The sequence below is a fragment of the Coenobita brevimanus genome, chromosome 71, assembly GCF_032717465.1.
Source record: "Coenobita brevimanus isolate Jiangsu-jjx chromosome 71, ASM3271746v2, whole genome shotgun sequence".
NCBI lineage: Eukaryota > Metazoa > Arthropoda > Malacostraca > Decapoda > Coenobitidae > Coenobita > Coenobita brevimanus.
Window position 1 is genome coordinate 39,211,210 of NC_137024.1, and position 17,125 is coordinate 39,228,334.

The 17,125-nt window shown below is 43.1% G+C and overlaps 1 protein-coding gene and 1 long non-coding RNA gene across 2 annotated transcripts in view; one reads left to right on the plus strand and one right to left on the minus strand.

Annotated features, from left to right (window-relative positions):
- The first annotated feature begins 864 nt into the window (after window positions 1-864).
- Window positions 865-1,528, plus strand: LOC145406879 (uncharacterized). The gene is made up of 2 exons (XR_013898601.1): window positions 865-1,467; window positions 1,498-1,528. It is a non-coding gene; the product is annotated as an uncharacterized LOC145406879 (long non-coding RNA).
- Window positions 1,487-17,125, minus strand: part of LOC145406878 (uncharacterized) — a 35,246-nt gene continuing 19,607 nt past the window's right edge. The window contains exons 2-3 of the mRNA XM_080277992.1: window positions 4,520-4,678; window positions 1,487-1,954 (exon numbers count right to left, since the gene is read on the minus strand). Coding sequence (XP_080134118.1) covers window positions 1,752-1,954; window positions 4,520-4,678 — 362 coding nt within the window. The 3' untranslated portion in view covers window positions 1,487-1,751. The remainder of the gene's footprint in view (window positions 1,955-4,519; window positions 4,679-17,125) is intronic.

Below are 17,125 nucleotides of genomic sequence, written 5' to 3' on the forward strand. Positions count from 1 at the left end.
AATCTTGGCAGAAACAGTGTTGCCATACATGCCTGGCCAGATTAATTGGTATGAGGTATAGTCCCATGGTTGTTCTGGCAAGACAGTTTCAGAAAAATCAGACCAGTCAAGACTGGTCTTAAACAGTCCTGTCCCAGATCCAGGACTGGGTGTTATGCTGGTGTTTTTAAGGCGACTTCTCGTCCTAAAAACACTAGCGACTGAAGCGGGGTCCTCTTTCTAGACCGGAAGTAAAGCACCAACAAAGGAACAGGACATAAAAACCAGGCAGTACACCTTAACACATCTATTACCTTAATTCTAACCGTTACAATACAACACAGAGTGACAATACATTATAAATTAGGTAGTTCCAGGTGAATGTAAATATCACTTAGGCTTCTCCCTTCCCTCCTTATATGTATATTTATTACGAAAATAGATTATATGGCATATTTCAAGGGGAAAAAAACGAACGAGTGTACATGAGGTGTTGTCAGGTGATAATTAGCCAATTCCAGGTGTATGGCACTCTCACTTACCTTATTTCTTTCTTGTATATATTACTTGGTATAAGAATAGGGCATAGGGCTTATTTCAATGGATGAAATCAGTGAAAAATTCCAGGGAAGATTTACTTAGCATAGCACGGCCGGGAAGGCGAGAGGATAGGGTAATGGAGGGGTGGTAGGGAGCGGAGTCAAGAACGGGGAGAAATGGCTAAATTGTCAACAATGGATGGGAGTACAGATGAGATTAGGAGTGCTGACTAGTGCTGGACATTGGCAGTACTGATAGATGATACAAGCCCCCACTTGGAAGCCCGGGTGAATTCAAAACAACACAGAATCACAAAAGCGATGCCCCGCGGTTAAGGGGTTAATGCAAACTCATACTTTGTTTTTCCTTTTATTAACACCACATACAACCTTTCAACAAAACCTGTTTACATGAGCCACAATACTAAAATAATTCCGAAATATAATCTGATTTGCTGAGAAGAAAAAAAAAATTATTTATACCAAGAAAGATAACCACTTGAGATATCCAAGTAATTATTAACAACGTATTTACACTGCCCTACCTTCAACAGAAATCACCTGATGTTTGAGTAAGAGTCCACTATCCCCTTCACTCCTAGGATGCCATTTTTACTTAATTTTTGTTGCTGCCAGGCAATCTGTTTAAATTATGCGAGTAGCCTAGTCACAGAAGGATTGATGAAGACTATATGCAACCCCACCAACTCGAAAAGTCTCTCCTGATCTGAATAAAATCATCTGGATATATCATGAATGAACTAATAAAAAGATATAACTGTATTGAAGAAGCCAAGTTTCATGTCTTTTATAAATGTGTAATTTGTTATGTATTTCTCCATCCCTGCTTCTATGATTTTACAAGTCTGTGGCTACCCAAGTTGCCCAGACACAGACAACTCATATTCTAAACAAAGGCAGATATTTGTACAAGGGTTTTACGTTGTGTGTTGAGAGAGAGAGAGAGAGAGAGAGAGAGAGAGAGAGAGAGAGAGAGAGAGAGAGAGAGAGAGAGACCAACAGGGGAAACCTTCTGGATCTATCCCGATTCATCCTATCGGCCTTTAGCCAGGTAACATAGAGGGAATGCATAGAAGGTAGGGAAAGGTAGATGGGAGTGAAGGGAAGGTTTGGGAACAGAGAAGAGACATGGGGAGACGTGGAGAGGAGAACCAGGTGGGGAGGAGGAAGATAAAACAGGGTGAACATTTTCAAATCTATCCTCTTTCCAAACTACAGGAATTTAGCCAAGAAATATAGAGGAACTGCAAGGATCGGAGAGAAAGGTGTGAGAGCATGGCCTGCATTGCACAAGTCTTTGTCGCACTGGCACACATCCATGACATAATCCTCGGCGCGCTTCTGATAACAGTCGTAGATCTCACGACGCAGGTAGCCACACTCACGGTGAACGCGAATCTCAGACTCTCTGTTCACTGCAGACAGAGAGTGGAAAAGTTTCAGTCTGGATGATGGTTTTCATATTTCACTCTTGTTGCTACCAGATGGTTTATTCAGCTTAGATAAGGCCAATTACACTAATGGAGATTATCAAATGTATGTCTTACTGCTCCAGTCAAAAAAAAAAAAAAAAAAAAAAAAAAAAAAACTTCAGATGGTACGAATAAGGGAAAGGACATCACCAGGATTCAACAGATTATCCCACTGAGCCTGGGGACTTCTTTTTTTCTTTTTTATTTTTTTTTGCCATCTGAAGATATTCAGCTTGGGAGAGACTTTTTGAACTGGAAGGATTAGATAGAGCACTGATAAACCCCTACAATAGAAGAGGCATTTCCCAATTATAGTAAAATCGTTTGGTAGCATCAAGAATAAAATAAGCTAAAATTAAACTGGATTCAAGGGGTTAAACTGGGTGGGGCTAACCACTGGTATTGCTGCTATGGTACAGCACTACTACTAGAGATCTCTCTCCATTTGGAACTGCACTGAAAGGCATATAGTAGCTTATCGTAATAATGTACAGTACAATACTGTACTGTAAGTCTGTTAGTAATACCATAGAATGTAGGATCTTTGCAAAAGGTTTAAATATTTATAAATATTGTTAATGTAGGAGCCCTGCTAATATTTTACTTGCACAAATGAGTATGATCCTTAAAAATTAAAAAATAAGAATTAAATATTCACAAACACCAGAATGTATAATCTCAGCAAATGCGGTACTATAATTTCACACTATTTTTAAGCTTGTTAAAAATGCCAGAAACCCCAATCTTGGCAAATAACGTACTTCACACTGACACAATTCTTAAAGTTTGTTAAAAATAGCAAATACTGTAAGATCCTCACAAATACTTTCAACTTGCACTAATAACAGTGTAGGATCTTTGGATATACTTAACTTTCTTATGGTACTTTGTTTTACTCATATTAGATGGGTATAAATTTAACATATACTTATCTGCACGAAGCCTCCAACTTACCACTGTAAACTGAAATAGAAAAATGTTTGCATCATTATCGTGTTAAAAACACAGAGATAGCTAATGGGAGGAGATGCATGAGGGGAGAAGGCGTGTATTTATATACACCTAACATGCACTAATTACTTTTAACGCTGTAAACACTAATGGTCATGTCTTCTCTAGTAATTTATTCCACCTAAGACAGTGGCTCATAAGAGCCTGTGTGTTATACTGTCACCATTAACTCTCATGGTCGGAACAACTCTATTATATTCCAGCTAATGCAAGATGATTATATTCACCTGAGTGTGTTAGGAGCATGAGAGAACTAATAGACAACAATCAGGCCTCAGGAACTGCTGCATAAATCTAGTGACAAACCCCAAGACATTCTTCAATGCGTTCCATGTTACTTTTTTTTTTTTTTTTTTTTTGAAAGATTCCCTGCACATATAGTGCAGGCCGGGCCATACATTAGCCCGGTCAGTGGTGTATGGGCTGATTAAAAAAGAGTAAGTGGGGAGAAACAGGACCTGGGGAATGCCCAGCACACACGTCCTGTCTCCTGGCTTTGTGGTGTGTGTGCATGTTACTTGCGCTCATTTCTTAATAAGGGCAAGGACTGATGATTCACAAATAATATTATCATCAATTCCCTTCAGTAACTACGTTTTTTTTTCTTTTTTGGTTGTAGACGTAACAAGTGCCACTGGGAGAATTTGCTTCCCCCCCACCCCTTCTTGCAAAAAAAATTTTAAACAAATTTCCTCTCTCATCCAAGATATTTTTTTCCCCAGGGAAAGCAAGAGATATGGGGATATTTTGCATAAGGTTTGTGAATCCAGTAGTAAACCCACTGCTTCAGGCTGTATGAGTATTCTGGGAGACGTATGGATGATTTCCTTTTGTATGTATGTATGTGTGACCTTTAGTGTGTGTATTTATAATGAAATATGTGGGGGGGGGAGGTAGACATCCAATAAATGCCTACTGATTCCACGAAGCTCATTAGGGCAAACAGTTTCTGCAGGAATTTCAATCTTACCCCACACTACGACATACAACCATCGAATTTACAGTCCAGGTCCTTATTTCAATTATACGGATATGTATGCAAGCTATATTCCTGATGCCAGTAAAGCATTTGCATACTTAAAGGTAAAACAGTTACTGTGATCAGATGATTAATTTATAAATACAACTAGACTAATATACTGTAGATAAGTCGTATCCATCTCATTTATTATAACTCAGTGCAGTTCTAATTGCCACACAACAACAAAAACAACAAACACTGCATTCTACACGTATCCATGTTAATCCAGTGCCTTCTACAACTGTATTCCTATATTAATACAGTACTTTGCCACGATGCCGTCCTAATGAGTTGACACAGTACTCTTAAGTTTCGTTACCAATGATGTTACAATATGATTGTCTTATGGTAAAACTGTACTATGATCGTTAATTACTACAACAGTATGAATTCTCTCTCTCTCTCTCTCTCTCTCTCTCTCACACACACACACACACACACACACAAACAAACAAACCCGTATGGTGGAAACTCACTGTGTTCCTTGACCTTCCTACAGAACGGGGTGGTGTGGGTTTCGTTCTGCGGACACTCGGCCACAAAGGCGTTGCGCAGGGCCGGGGATTCCTTCCTGAGCTCGTCACCGCAGGCAGAGTCCAACTGGGAGTTGCAAATGAAGCAGGTGATGGCCGACGCTGTGGGGGAGACAGGAGGCTGATGATGAAGATAAGAGCAATAGCAAAAGAACAATAACAGTAACAAGATGACAACACAAATATTATCGGTATATCCTTTATTATTATTATTATTATTATTATAACCAGTGGTGAGTTATATTCTTATCATTGTTATTACTATTATCATTATTATTATTATTACTGCTTCTTACGAAAGAAGTAAATTGCTCATATTCGCTCAATTCCAGAGCTATGGCCATCACACTTGGCCTTCTGAGTAACCCAGCTGGCGGCTTCATATGACCCAGTATTATCCAGTTCCCAGTGCTGGTTTTCCAGTTACATCCAAAAATCTGTAATAATAGTCTATTCGTCGATTCTCAGAAACCGCTATTTAAGGTATAGACTTGAAAATTTTGTGGGACATAGCCAAGGCTGGGGAACAGATCTGAAATGACTATGGGCCCATTTGGGCCAGTAGTTTCCAAGATCGCCTGAGGAGCAATGGAAAGTAGTCTGAGGTCACTGAGTGTACACACACACAAAAAGATAGAATTGAGCTACAATCACCAAACTTGGTACATTTATAGAACTTGGTACGCTATGCATGGCTACCAAGTATGAATGACGACCCAAAACTCAAGGTCACGGCCAAGGTCAAAGGTCAAAATTTGCTTATTCTTTATGTACTGAGGTCACATGCACAAGATGGATAAACTTGTCATGTGGTGAGTAATTGAAATTGCTAATTGCAGTTTTCATTATAATTACAGCAGCACAAATCTTTCTATCTATTGTCAGACGCCTTAATCCCGTAAGGGTGACCACAAATCACCTCCGTCTCCGTGTCACCCTGTTCCCCATTACTTCGCTGCCCTGCTTCCAGCTCCCAGTTCATATCCCCCCCTCTCATATAGCTCTCCACTCCATCCCTCCATCTCATCCTTGGCCTTCCTCTTCCCCCGCACTCCTCCACTTCATTCACATACACTCTCCTCGTAAGTCTCTCGCCCTCCATCCTATTCACATGGCCAAACCATCTCAACGTATTTCTCCAACACTTTCTATCACATCCACATCCAGATCACAACGCTCCTTCACTCCATCTGTCAGTCTGTCTCTCAGTGTAACTCCACACGCTCCTCTCAAATAACTCATTATCACTGCTCTCACTCTCGACTTGCGTCCTTCCAACAAGGTCCAGGCTTCACTTCCATATGTTGGAGTTGGTGTCACAATACTGTCATGCAGCGACTTATTACTTCCATGCTCATTTCCCTGTTTCTTATCAGTGCTTTCAAAGAATCGGCAACCTTTCTTCCTTGTTGTACCCTTTCAAGCACTTCGTCCTCCAAACTTCCACATTTACTCATCACACTACCAAAGTACTTAAATGCACTTACAACTTCCATTTCATCATCATCCAACCTCACTGTACATCCAGTGACTTCATTTCTCCCGATGACCATAACTGTACTCTTCGCTACATTCACCTTTAGATTCTGTTTCTTACACTCTTCCAAACTCATTCACCCAGCACAAATCACAACAGTAATAATGTCTCTATATCATACAATCCTCAGTTACCCTAACAGGGGCGTTGGAGCCCGGATCTAGGCTACCTACCACCGATAATTAACCACTTTAATTCGATAAAGCATTTCATATTTCATTCTCGCGATTTCCAGACTATATCAGTCAACTCAGAACCCCATCGTAATGAAACGCGTAATGAAGCTTGTATCTAAGCCTCTCTAATTTATCTGTATCAAACAGTCAATTGGGCCAATGATTAAAATACAAAATACGTGTTCAGTAAAGAAAATTATCTTTTCTGAATTATGATAGCCTAGAAATACAAAGACATACGATATAAAATATTAATACACTTGCCATTAACCTACTGACATACATATTCATACAAAACACGTGTACATTTTCTGTGGTGTGTGAATGTTTGTGTGTGAGTACCGTATGTGCAAATTACTGCCGTTACAAAAGCCAGGCCTGGATATCCCAGTCGAACTCAACTGGCAACAAGGATGAGGCTGAGGCAAGTATCCAGCACGTCGCCCTTGAGTTTTATTACATGAGCAGTAAACCCCAACCTTCCCTTGGATGTAAACCCGTACGGACCATATACGGATGGAATCGTAACCTACCAGGGAAGGCGTCCATTTGGCTACATGGTAACTGGTCAACGTAACAAGTAAATGTTTCCTGGGCTACAAGAAATCATTTGGCTTGTCACTTAGTGTAGACAGGCAACATTCCCAGGGGAAATTCAGGATGGTTTCCACACAGCGATGATGCAAAGACAGTTCTGTGCAAATTGCCATGATGATTAGTGAACATACAAGAACATAGGATCCCCCCTCCCCTTTGATTTTTGTAAGGTTTGACCTTTGACCCACACAAACCCTCTAAAAGACCTTAATAAAGAAAACTTAAATCAGTGTCCGGTAGTATCTTCCCAAGGAACATTTCTGTCACTTCCGAGGCGAACTGGTGAAGAAATAAAGGAACAACACCAAAATGAAAGTGTTCAAAGAAAAAAAAAACTAAAAAACATAGAAAGAAATACAATTAAGTGGATAGTGAGCGTCCCACCAGCAAAGAAAAATAAACGAATAAAAAAATACACCAACCATCCAAACAACCCCTTCCCTAAACCACCTGCCCCTCCTCCTCCATCCTGTTCCCAGCCAGGATGTGTCTCAATAAGGTTGTCATGTACCAACCCACCTAATCACCCACCTTTATTCATATTACCCACCCACTTATACTAATTCATACACCCCACCCACCTACCGACTTATACTACCCACCCACCCACGCAACTACCTACCCACCCTTAACTCAAACTACCCACCCACTTTATAGACCTACCTTGATTTTAATTTATACTCCCCACCCACCTACCCACCCTTATCCATATTACCCACTCAGGCACTCCCAGAAATGCTCCACCCACCTACATACCCTTAATTTATTACTTCCCATTTCCTTATACTGTACACCCACCTACAAACCACCTACACTCATTATGCATACTCTCCACTCACCGTATATACTAACTCACTCACCCCATCCATCCACCCATTCAAAAGTTTGACTATTTCGAAGTTAATGGTCAGTCTTGCTTTAGTCTCGTTTGTGTGTGTGTGTGTGTGTGTGTGTGTGTGTGTGTGTGTGTGTGTGTGTGTGTGTGTGTGTGTGTGTGTGTGTGTGTGTGTGTGTGTGTGTGTGTGTGTGTGTGTGTGTGTGTGTGTGTGTGTGTGTGTGTGTGTGTGTGAGAGAGAGAGAGAGAGAGAGAGAGAGAGAGAATAACAAAGACAAATTATGGGGCATCATGATCATTTGCCATGAGGTGGATGATTCACTGTTCCATCAGCTGAACGAAAACCACTGGTGATTGTCGGAAGTAAACCAGTGTGTTATCTGCCTGGCAGGGCTATCTTAACATCCAGGCACTGCTGACAGAGATAAAGAGACAGCAACAAAAGGTTTATATATATGGATGTAACACGTATAAAGAAGTGTTCGTAAAGAATAAGGCACCAGTAAGGAGAGATATGTTAAGGGCTGGGTGGTGTGCATAGGTGGGGTGTAGCAGGTTCAGGCATACAGAGCGTGGTGTGATGTGGTGAGAGCTAGTAGGTGTATGTGCAAGTGTGGTGTGGTGTGGTGTGGTGAGAACTGGCAGGCACGTGGGTGTGATGTGGTGTGGCAGTGTGTGATGTGGTGTGGTGTGGTGTGGCAGTGTGTGATGTGGCAGTGTGTGAACTGGTGTGGTGTGGCAGTGTGTGAATTGGTGTGGTGTGGCAGTGTGTAAAGTGGTGGGGTGTGCCAGTGTGAAATGGTGTGGTGTGGCAGTGTGTGAAGCGATGTGGTGTGGCAGTGTGCGAAGTGATGTGGTATGGCAGTGTGTGAATGGTGTGGTGAGGCAATGTGTGAAGTGGTGTGGTGTGGCAGTGTGTGAAGTGATGTGGTGTGGCAGTGTGTGAATGGTGTGGTGAGGCAGTGTGTGAAGTGGTGTGGTGTGGCAGTGTGTGAAGTGGTGTGGTGTGGCAGTGTGTGAAGTGGTGTGGTGTGGCAGTGTGTGAAGTGGTGTGGTGTGGCAGTGTGTGAAGTGGTGTGGTGTGGCAGTGTGTGAAGTGGTGTGGTGTGGCAGTGAGTGAAGTGATGTGGCGTGGACCGGAAGGTGCGTGGGTATGGCAGTGTGTGGTGTGGCAATGAGTTGTGTGGCAGTGTAGTGTGGTGAGGTGTGTGGTGTCAGCTGGCAGGTGTGTGTATGCGGGGTGCCAACAAGTAGTCTGGCTCTTCTTTGACGTCACCCTTCTCTCATCATTACCCACACACACACCCCTTATCCTCACCCACACACACACTCTCACACATCCTCACTCTCACCCTTACCCTCCTTTTACTCACTCTTATCCACACTCATCCTTACCCACACCGTCACCCTCCTCTCACCCTTAGCCCCATCTCATCCCCTCCTAATCTTCACCCTCCCTACCGCTTCCACCCTCACCCTCCACTAACCTTCACCCTCCCTTCCCCTTCCACCCTCACCCTCCCTTCCTCTTCTCGCTAACACACGCTTCCTCTCACTCATGCCTTCTTACTCACATCGCTCTCTCTCTCTCTCTCTCTCTCTCTCTCTCTCTCTCACACACACACACACACACACACACACACACACACATTATTGTATATTAGTTTTCTCCTCCTCCTAAGCTTTTTAATACTGATAGCAAATACTTATCATTCGTCGCAGTCAGTGTAATCTCAACAGTTTTGCTATACTGTCTAGTAGTAACTCTCACCTTTTCCTGTCGGCTTCAGCTAGGACCGCGTGTTCCTTCTTTCCTTGCTATCATTATACTTGGCTCATAGAATAGATACCATAGTCATATTCTACCCTATTACAAACTGTCTCGAAAAGAGCAGGTAGAACTTGACTGACATACGGTGGAATGAAAATGTTGTGGGCACGAAGTAGGAAGGAAAGAGGCGATACGAATGGCTAGATAGTGAGGAAGTTAACTGCAGAAGCAACATGTGTGCAGGTTTAAGAGGCGGGGACAGTATTCTGTGGGCAGGAGAGAACCACAACTACAATGCAAGCTTAAGCAACAAAGAAACCACCCAAACATTTTCCCAGAGCATTATACTACCTCGGGAATCTCTCTCTCTCTCTCTCTCTCTCTCTCTCTCTCACACACACACACACACACACACACACACACACAAAGTCTATGTTCATTCTTCTTGCCTGGACATGAAGTAAACTCGATTATATATATTTTAAATATGGAGTTTGTAGTATTTTAAAGCCTTCCTGCAGCATTCTGCATATATTCATGTATCACATGTTTCCCTTTACCCCTTGAATCCGCTGCTGTAGTTTTAATTCATTCTTGCCACCACCAGAATATTTTAATTAAAGCAGGACGGATCTGTAGTAGAGGAAGAGCTAATCATGGTTATTTCTAACCCCTCCACCTCAAACTGTCTCTCCTAAGCTGAGTATAATCGTCGAAAAACAGCAAATTTAACTTAAAATGTTGTAGGAGTGAAGGGATTATCTGAAAAAAAAAAAAAAATAGCCCAGGCTAAAATATGATATATAAAGGACGTCTTGGTACTCCTGCCACACGATAATTGAATCCGGTAACATTTTGGAGGGAATTGTTCTTGCTACCTCCAGACGATTTTATTAACAGCAGGAAAAAAGACTCCGATGTAGAGAGGTTACATGTGTATACGGCATCCTGCATTTGTCCCTTCACTACAAGAGGCCTACCCAGAGCTAAATACACTTGTCTGGAGGTAACAAGAATAAAATCAATATATCACGTCACCGAACTGAAAGGAATAATCAGTAAGGTATGTCAGGTTATTGAAGGGTAAGGTGTGGCAAGGTACAGTGGGTAGGGTAAGGTATAGCAGGGTACAGCAGGATAAGATATGGCAGGGTATAGCAAGGTAAGGTATAGCAGGGTATAGTAGGGCAATGGAGGGTTGTGGCTGAATATGGTAAGCGAGGGAGGGTATGACAACATACGAATGGTCAAGCAAAGTAGGGTATGTGCGAGGATAGGGTAGGAATAGCTGGTCAGGAACGGGTATGAGAGATAAAAGTAGGGTACAAGAGGGTATGTCAGGGTAGGATATACTGTAGTTAGGTATGGGGTGCCATTACAGGGTAAGGTTGGAGAGTTAAGGAACGTTATGATAATGAAAAGGATGACATTACAGGGCATGACGGTGAGTTAATGAAGGGCAAAGAGGGCAAGGGCAGAATAAATAAGCTTACAGAGTCATGTAAGATATAGTAGTTAAGTAAGGAGTAATATTACAGGGTACACTAGGACACAACCATTAGACTGCTGGGGGTTTCTCTGAGCTGAATAAACTCATCTGTCGTTAGATGGAATAAAGTACCAAGCTCTAAAGAATTGTCCACAACGTCAACAGACAGTTTTCAACCTTTTCGCTGCTGTGAGTTTCTTCATGGTAAATAAAACAGTCTGACGCTGGCACCAGAATAATGCCAAGTTCGTATTTCGCACCCGTGGTAAAAAAGAAAAAAAAGAAAAAAAGAAGAGGGTATCGCAAGGTAGGACATAACAGGGCTAAGCAAGATTAGGTATGGCACAGTAGAGCAGGACAAGGCATGACAGGGTACGGTAGGATAGGGCATGACGGGGCATAGCGAGGCATAGCAGGATAGGGCATGGTGAGGCATAGCAGGATAGGGCATGGCGGGGCATAGCAGGATAAGGCATAGCAGGATACAGAAGGACATGACACGGCAAGGTATAGCAGGATAGGGCACGACAGGGTATAGTAAGATGCGGCATGGCACAGTATAGTAGATAAGGGTTAGACAAGCAGGGGAGTGCAAGGTAGGGCATGGCAGGCGTGGCCAGGATGGGCCATGGCGGGGGAAGGCATGTTTGGTCAGGACAGGGCATGGCAGGATTGAACGAGGTAAGGTAGAATCAGAGACAGAGAGAGAGAAGGGAGGGGGTGGGGGCAAGGAAGGAGCAGCAGGAGAGAGGGGAATTGATTATTAACCTGCAGACAAGAGCCAATAAGTAGGTCGCGCGTCATATCTCCAGCCACACCACCCCGCTCACAGATGGCGCGTTACACCACCACAACTATACCACACCTAGCACCACAGAAATTAAGTACAACAATCAATGAACCTAACTTTCAACGTAACTCTGTATATTACCACTACCTTCTGTCACCGCCTGTGCTTTGTTCCTGTTCAAGTCTCCTCATAGTCCCCAGCGTCTTCGCCACCATATCTGTCTGCTACTACTGATTCTCTCTCACAGTCTGTGCCTTGTATTTGCCCTTACTTCCTCATAGCCTCCAGGAACACAGCCTGTACTTGAGCTACACTGTACTACCGTTTCACTGAATTATGCTGCTTTTATACAAATTCCTGCTGTATTTCATGGTCTATATTTTTATCTTCCTGTTACAGTTTGGTATTCTTGCCACCCGCAGTTTTTAGTCCTCCATTTTCCCGTAACTCCCTATTTATTTTCTTTGTTTGTGTGTGTGTGTGTGTGTGTGTGTGTGTGTGTGTGTGTGTGTGTGTGTGCGCGTGTGCGTGTGTGTGTGCGTGTGCGTGTGCGTGTGTGTGTGCGTGTGCGTGTGCGTGCGCTTGTGTCTACTTCTTTTCTACACTTTCTGTCGGCATTGTTTTTTATCTGTGGACCTGGAGTACATAAGAACATAAGAAGAGAGGATAACTGCAGTAGGCCGGTTGGCCCATGCTAGGCAGCTCCTAGAAGAGTAACTGAACTACTAGAATGAGATAAGGATAGCAAAGAAGAAGGCTTTCCCCCGCCCTCCAAACCCTCCAGCCGAAGCCGGCAGGAAAAAGTCAGAAAGAACACCACGCCGTATAGAAAAACTGGCGTGGACATTTTACAGGAAAGTGTGAAAGGAGAGTAAGCCTTCACCACGTCCACACACATTTATACACCTCATCAGAGGTGAAAATCAGGTACCTACACCGACTACGAGTATATGCTTGTGGATTACCGAGTAACCTAACAACTTAGGTACCAAGTGCTAGGAATATCAAACCGATTGTATCATAGCTCAAGGCCTTTGGTAGGGGCATTACCACACACTAGTACCATAAAAAGGCCGACATTTACCTACCGGTGTACGACATGAATACCTAAAGAGAGAGAGAGAGAGATTGTGACCTACGGCATATAGCAACCAGCCACACCTTTACCTTTTTGGAGGTCGAGGTTGTGAAAGGGAGCGTGGATGTGGAGGGAGGGAAGACTGGGGGGCAGGAGGAAAGGGAGGGGTGGTCATGGAAGGAGGAAGAGGGGGAGGAGGAGTAAAGAGGAAAGGAACTGACAGGAAGGAAGAGGGGGAGAAGGAGTAAAGAGGAAAGGAACTGACAGGAAGGAAGAGGGGAATGAGGAGGAGAAGGAGGGGAGGAAGGAAAGACGAGAGATGAGGAAGGAAGAGGAATGAAAAAAATGCGAGGAGGGAGGAAAAGAAGAAGACGGAGGGGGGAGAGGGAGACACTGGGAAGGGGACGGAAAGGGGGCAGACATAGGGAAAGGAGAAGGGAGAGGGAGAGAGAGGGAAGTGGTGGGGAGAGGATGGATAGGAGGTAAATGAATAACCAAACCTACACCATAGCACTGTTTATTACACCCATTATCTTCCGTTTCATCTGTGTCCTCTGTCCGTCCTGCCCTCCTAACTCCATTATGGCTTTTCTTAGGTTGATGAGAAGGGGAGAAGAATACAAAGGAGTTGTGCGGAGAGGATCGGGAACGGAGGGAGGAGCAGAGGAGTGGGAAAGGGTATTGAAGAGGGGAGGAGAGAAGGAGGGGTGGACAGATGACAGGGAGGGGGGGCAATTTATAATTTTTCATAGTAAGACAATATGATTCCAATAACCCCCCTTTTCTCCTTCGACCTCACTTACACAATGCCAACTGTCCTCTCAGTTACCTCACTGAACACCCAGACACATCACAACCACCTCAACAAAAGCGAGAGAAATAACAAACAAACACTGAGCACCCATAGACTAGAGATTACTATCGTACAGCAGAGTTGAGGTTCCTAAACCGCCCATGTTTTCAAAATTATCAGATGTTTCCAGAATCATGGCAATCCTTAAGCATCATTTTTAAAATTCTCTTTCGGCATTGGTTATATTTGACTTTACTATTCTCAGCAGTGTTCTGCGTTTACTACAGTCAAGACGTGCTGGGATTAAATTTCGGTCAGGCCATACGTCTCGGCTCACATTGCTGTTGTTGAGTCAGGGAGCAAAACCAAAACCCGTATGACGGCAACACCATCACGTGATTGGCCAATCAGCTGTAGGCTAGTCTGGGTCTCTCTCTCTCTCTCTCTCTCTCTCTCTCTCTCTCTCTCTCTCTCTCTCTCTCTCTCTCTTTCTCTCTCTCTTTCTCTCTCTCTCATCTGGTGGTTGTGGCACACTTTAATATTGGTATTTATCGTACGTAATTCATGATTATTTTATTTGACTTTATTCAGAACAACAAAATAATGATTAACGTACATTATATTTCACAGAACTTATATCCAACTCTACTTCATGTCCTCAGAAAAGGAACCTCTAGTAGTTTTCTTTTCCTAATCAACAGCGACCCTTCATTCCGAAACGCTTAATTCACATAGCCTAGTAATTTTTCCACCTGATCTCTCCACTTTGTTCTCTGTCTTCCTATCCTTTCAACACCCGACCCTCTTAACCCTTCTCGATCTGTCTTCAACTTCTCATTACACTTCCACCTCATCTCAATCTAAGTAAGTTTTCTTGGCCATCATTACATCTTCCAACCATCTCATTCACATGTGCAGTACCAAAAATTTCTCTCTCTCTCTCTCTCTCTCTCTCTCTCTCTCTCTCTCTCTCTCTCTCTCTCTCTCAAGGTTAATCACTCCTGGATACGTCTCTGAAAGGATCTTATTCCCATGGGCATTGAAGGCTCCCCACACCTCACCCATACCATGTTATTTCTATATATAGTACAGCTGTGGTGAATAATCCGTTTACGCGCTTGGATTCCAAATACTGTAGTACTAAAGCCATATGACAACCCGTTGCCCCTGCTGAAATATTACAGGTTGACACGATCACAAAGGGTTTCGATCATTTCATGTCAGTATACAAGAGCTACTAACCGAATCTGTATGCAAACCTCTCCAGCCAGACATTTCGATCAGCTGAAATGCAGCCTACTTGTGAAGGGGTGAACGAAGGCTCTATCTAAGTCCTCCAATTCGATATTTCCCATAAGCTAAATAAAATCGTCTGATGACGTAAAAAAAAAAAAAAATGTCATATGACTGAGGAGATTAATATTTTTCTTTGTTACGTACGCAAATCACGCCAATAATACGTACAAAGTAGAATACTGAGTAGCAAAGTAATTCGCAAAACAAAAAACGCGAGGAATCGCTGCGTAAGACCTCGAGAAGATTGCCTAAAAGGTATACTTCCCGGAGGACCCGCATCTATTTCTTTTCTTTTTTTCATGCAGATATAATACTGCGGCGGATTACCTTAAGTGATTGTGTGTGGAGGGAAAGGGGGGGGGGGAGGCTTTGACAGCCTAGAAACTATACCCTAGGCGATTTTGTGTGTGGTGGGGGGTGGGTTGACAGCCTGGAAACGCCATCTACACGTACAGCCGGGAACCTGGTAGTGCATTTGACAATCTAATGAATACATTCAGCACGCTGGATAACCTGGAGGTACAATCGACAGCCTGGAAGGTACACATAATAACCTTTGAGAAGAGCATTTACTGACCTGGAGAGTACATCTAACTATAAAGGTACAATGTAGTGTACCTAATATCCTAAGAATATATTTGATGGCCAAAACGAAATAAATTTAACAGCCTAAGGGCAACATTTCACAGTATAAACGAAGTGTATTGAACAACACTGTGCGCACTGTACACCTGACGACCGAATACCTTTGGCAGCCTCCGGCACAGACCCACTCAAGGTCAGAAGAGGAAAAAGAAAAAAAGGACTGAAGAAACAACAACAACAACTCGGTGGTGGTGGTGGTGCTGATGCACGTAAACATGTTATCATAGACGTAGTTGCGGGTCAGGTAAATTAGTATTTATTCATTTTATTTGTTATTCATTTATTTATTTATATAATAAACGAAACTCAACACACTGTATGTCAGTATCACTACCTAGTCGTTCGTTCCATGAAGCCCAGCAGATCTTCCACGTATTGTACAAAAATGATGGCTCACGAACTTCCGCACGCCACAGCTGGGGCTCTAATACCAGGGCGCCTGTTCTGAAACATGCTGTAGCCATCCATTTGCGACTGATGTGATGATTATGGGGTGGGGGTGGGAGTCAGTGTTTTCATGACAGTAGGTGCGTCTTGTAGACCAAAGGTGAAAATTTTTAACGAGTATCAAATCCTCAACTTGTTTCCAGCTTTCAGACCGGCAACACGCTCGCCGCCTTGCGATAAAGAGTCGTATATAATATAGCACTCATTCGAAGTCTTTGGAAAACGCTAACTCATATGAATAAAACAGTCTGCTCTTAGCTTGAATAAAATTCCTGGACACACGACCATGACAGTGTTAATGGTGGCAGAATTATTAGTCAGGCTCCTATGGCTCACTCAGCTGAAATAAATGTTTTGGCTTTACCCTGCATGCATAGAACCCTAGAGTTGTGCCAACCATGCGGAATCTCGGAACGTACGGTTTCCTGTAGTGACTGGCGGTAAGTAGAGTCAGAGGCAAAAGTTAACCTAACATTTGACCTCTCACACTCTTCTGCCGGCTGAGAGAGGTTTGGTTATGTTTCTTTATCCATATAGCCTACTCTTTTTGACGCGATGCGTCAGGAAATGACGGACACGCCCTAAGTGCGAAGCGGACGTTGTGGAATAGGAGGCGAAATTTTGTTCCTGATTATACCTTTTATGTTGCCCGAGCCGCCAGTGTGTCGTAATTTTATGTACCATACTGAATTTTGCCTATCATCACACAATTTTGTATACAGATTAAGAAACCCTCCTACTGAAGGGGTTATAACGGGCTACACCTAATCTCTCCAGTTTATATAAAATCGTCTGTAGGTAGTATGATTAAAAAACAAGTCATGGGACTGACTGGGTAATGTTCTCTGTGGATATTTCCACTGAATACTGGAACAATATAACCGCGATAGCATTTTACTCAAGTTAGAGCGGCTCATCATCCACGTATTAGTCTTGGTGAAACAAAAAGCGCCACCATAGAACATTTTATAATATTTAAACATTATGAAAAACAGTGGTCATCGCACTGTTCCATGTGTATTGGTCTTACGGGTCAGATGCCGATGGGTTAATACCTGATGACGGTCGCTGCAAACCTTTGAGGGGAGGTGGCGG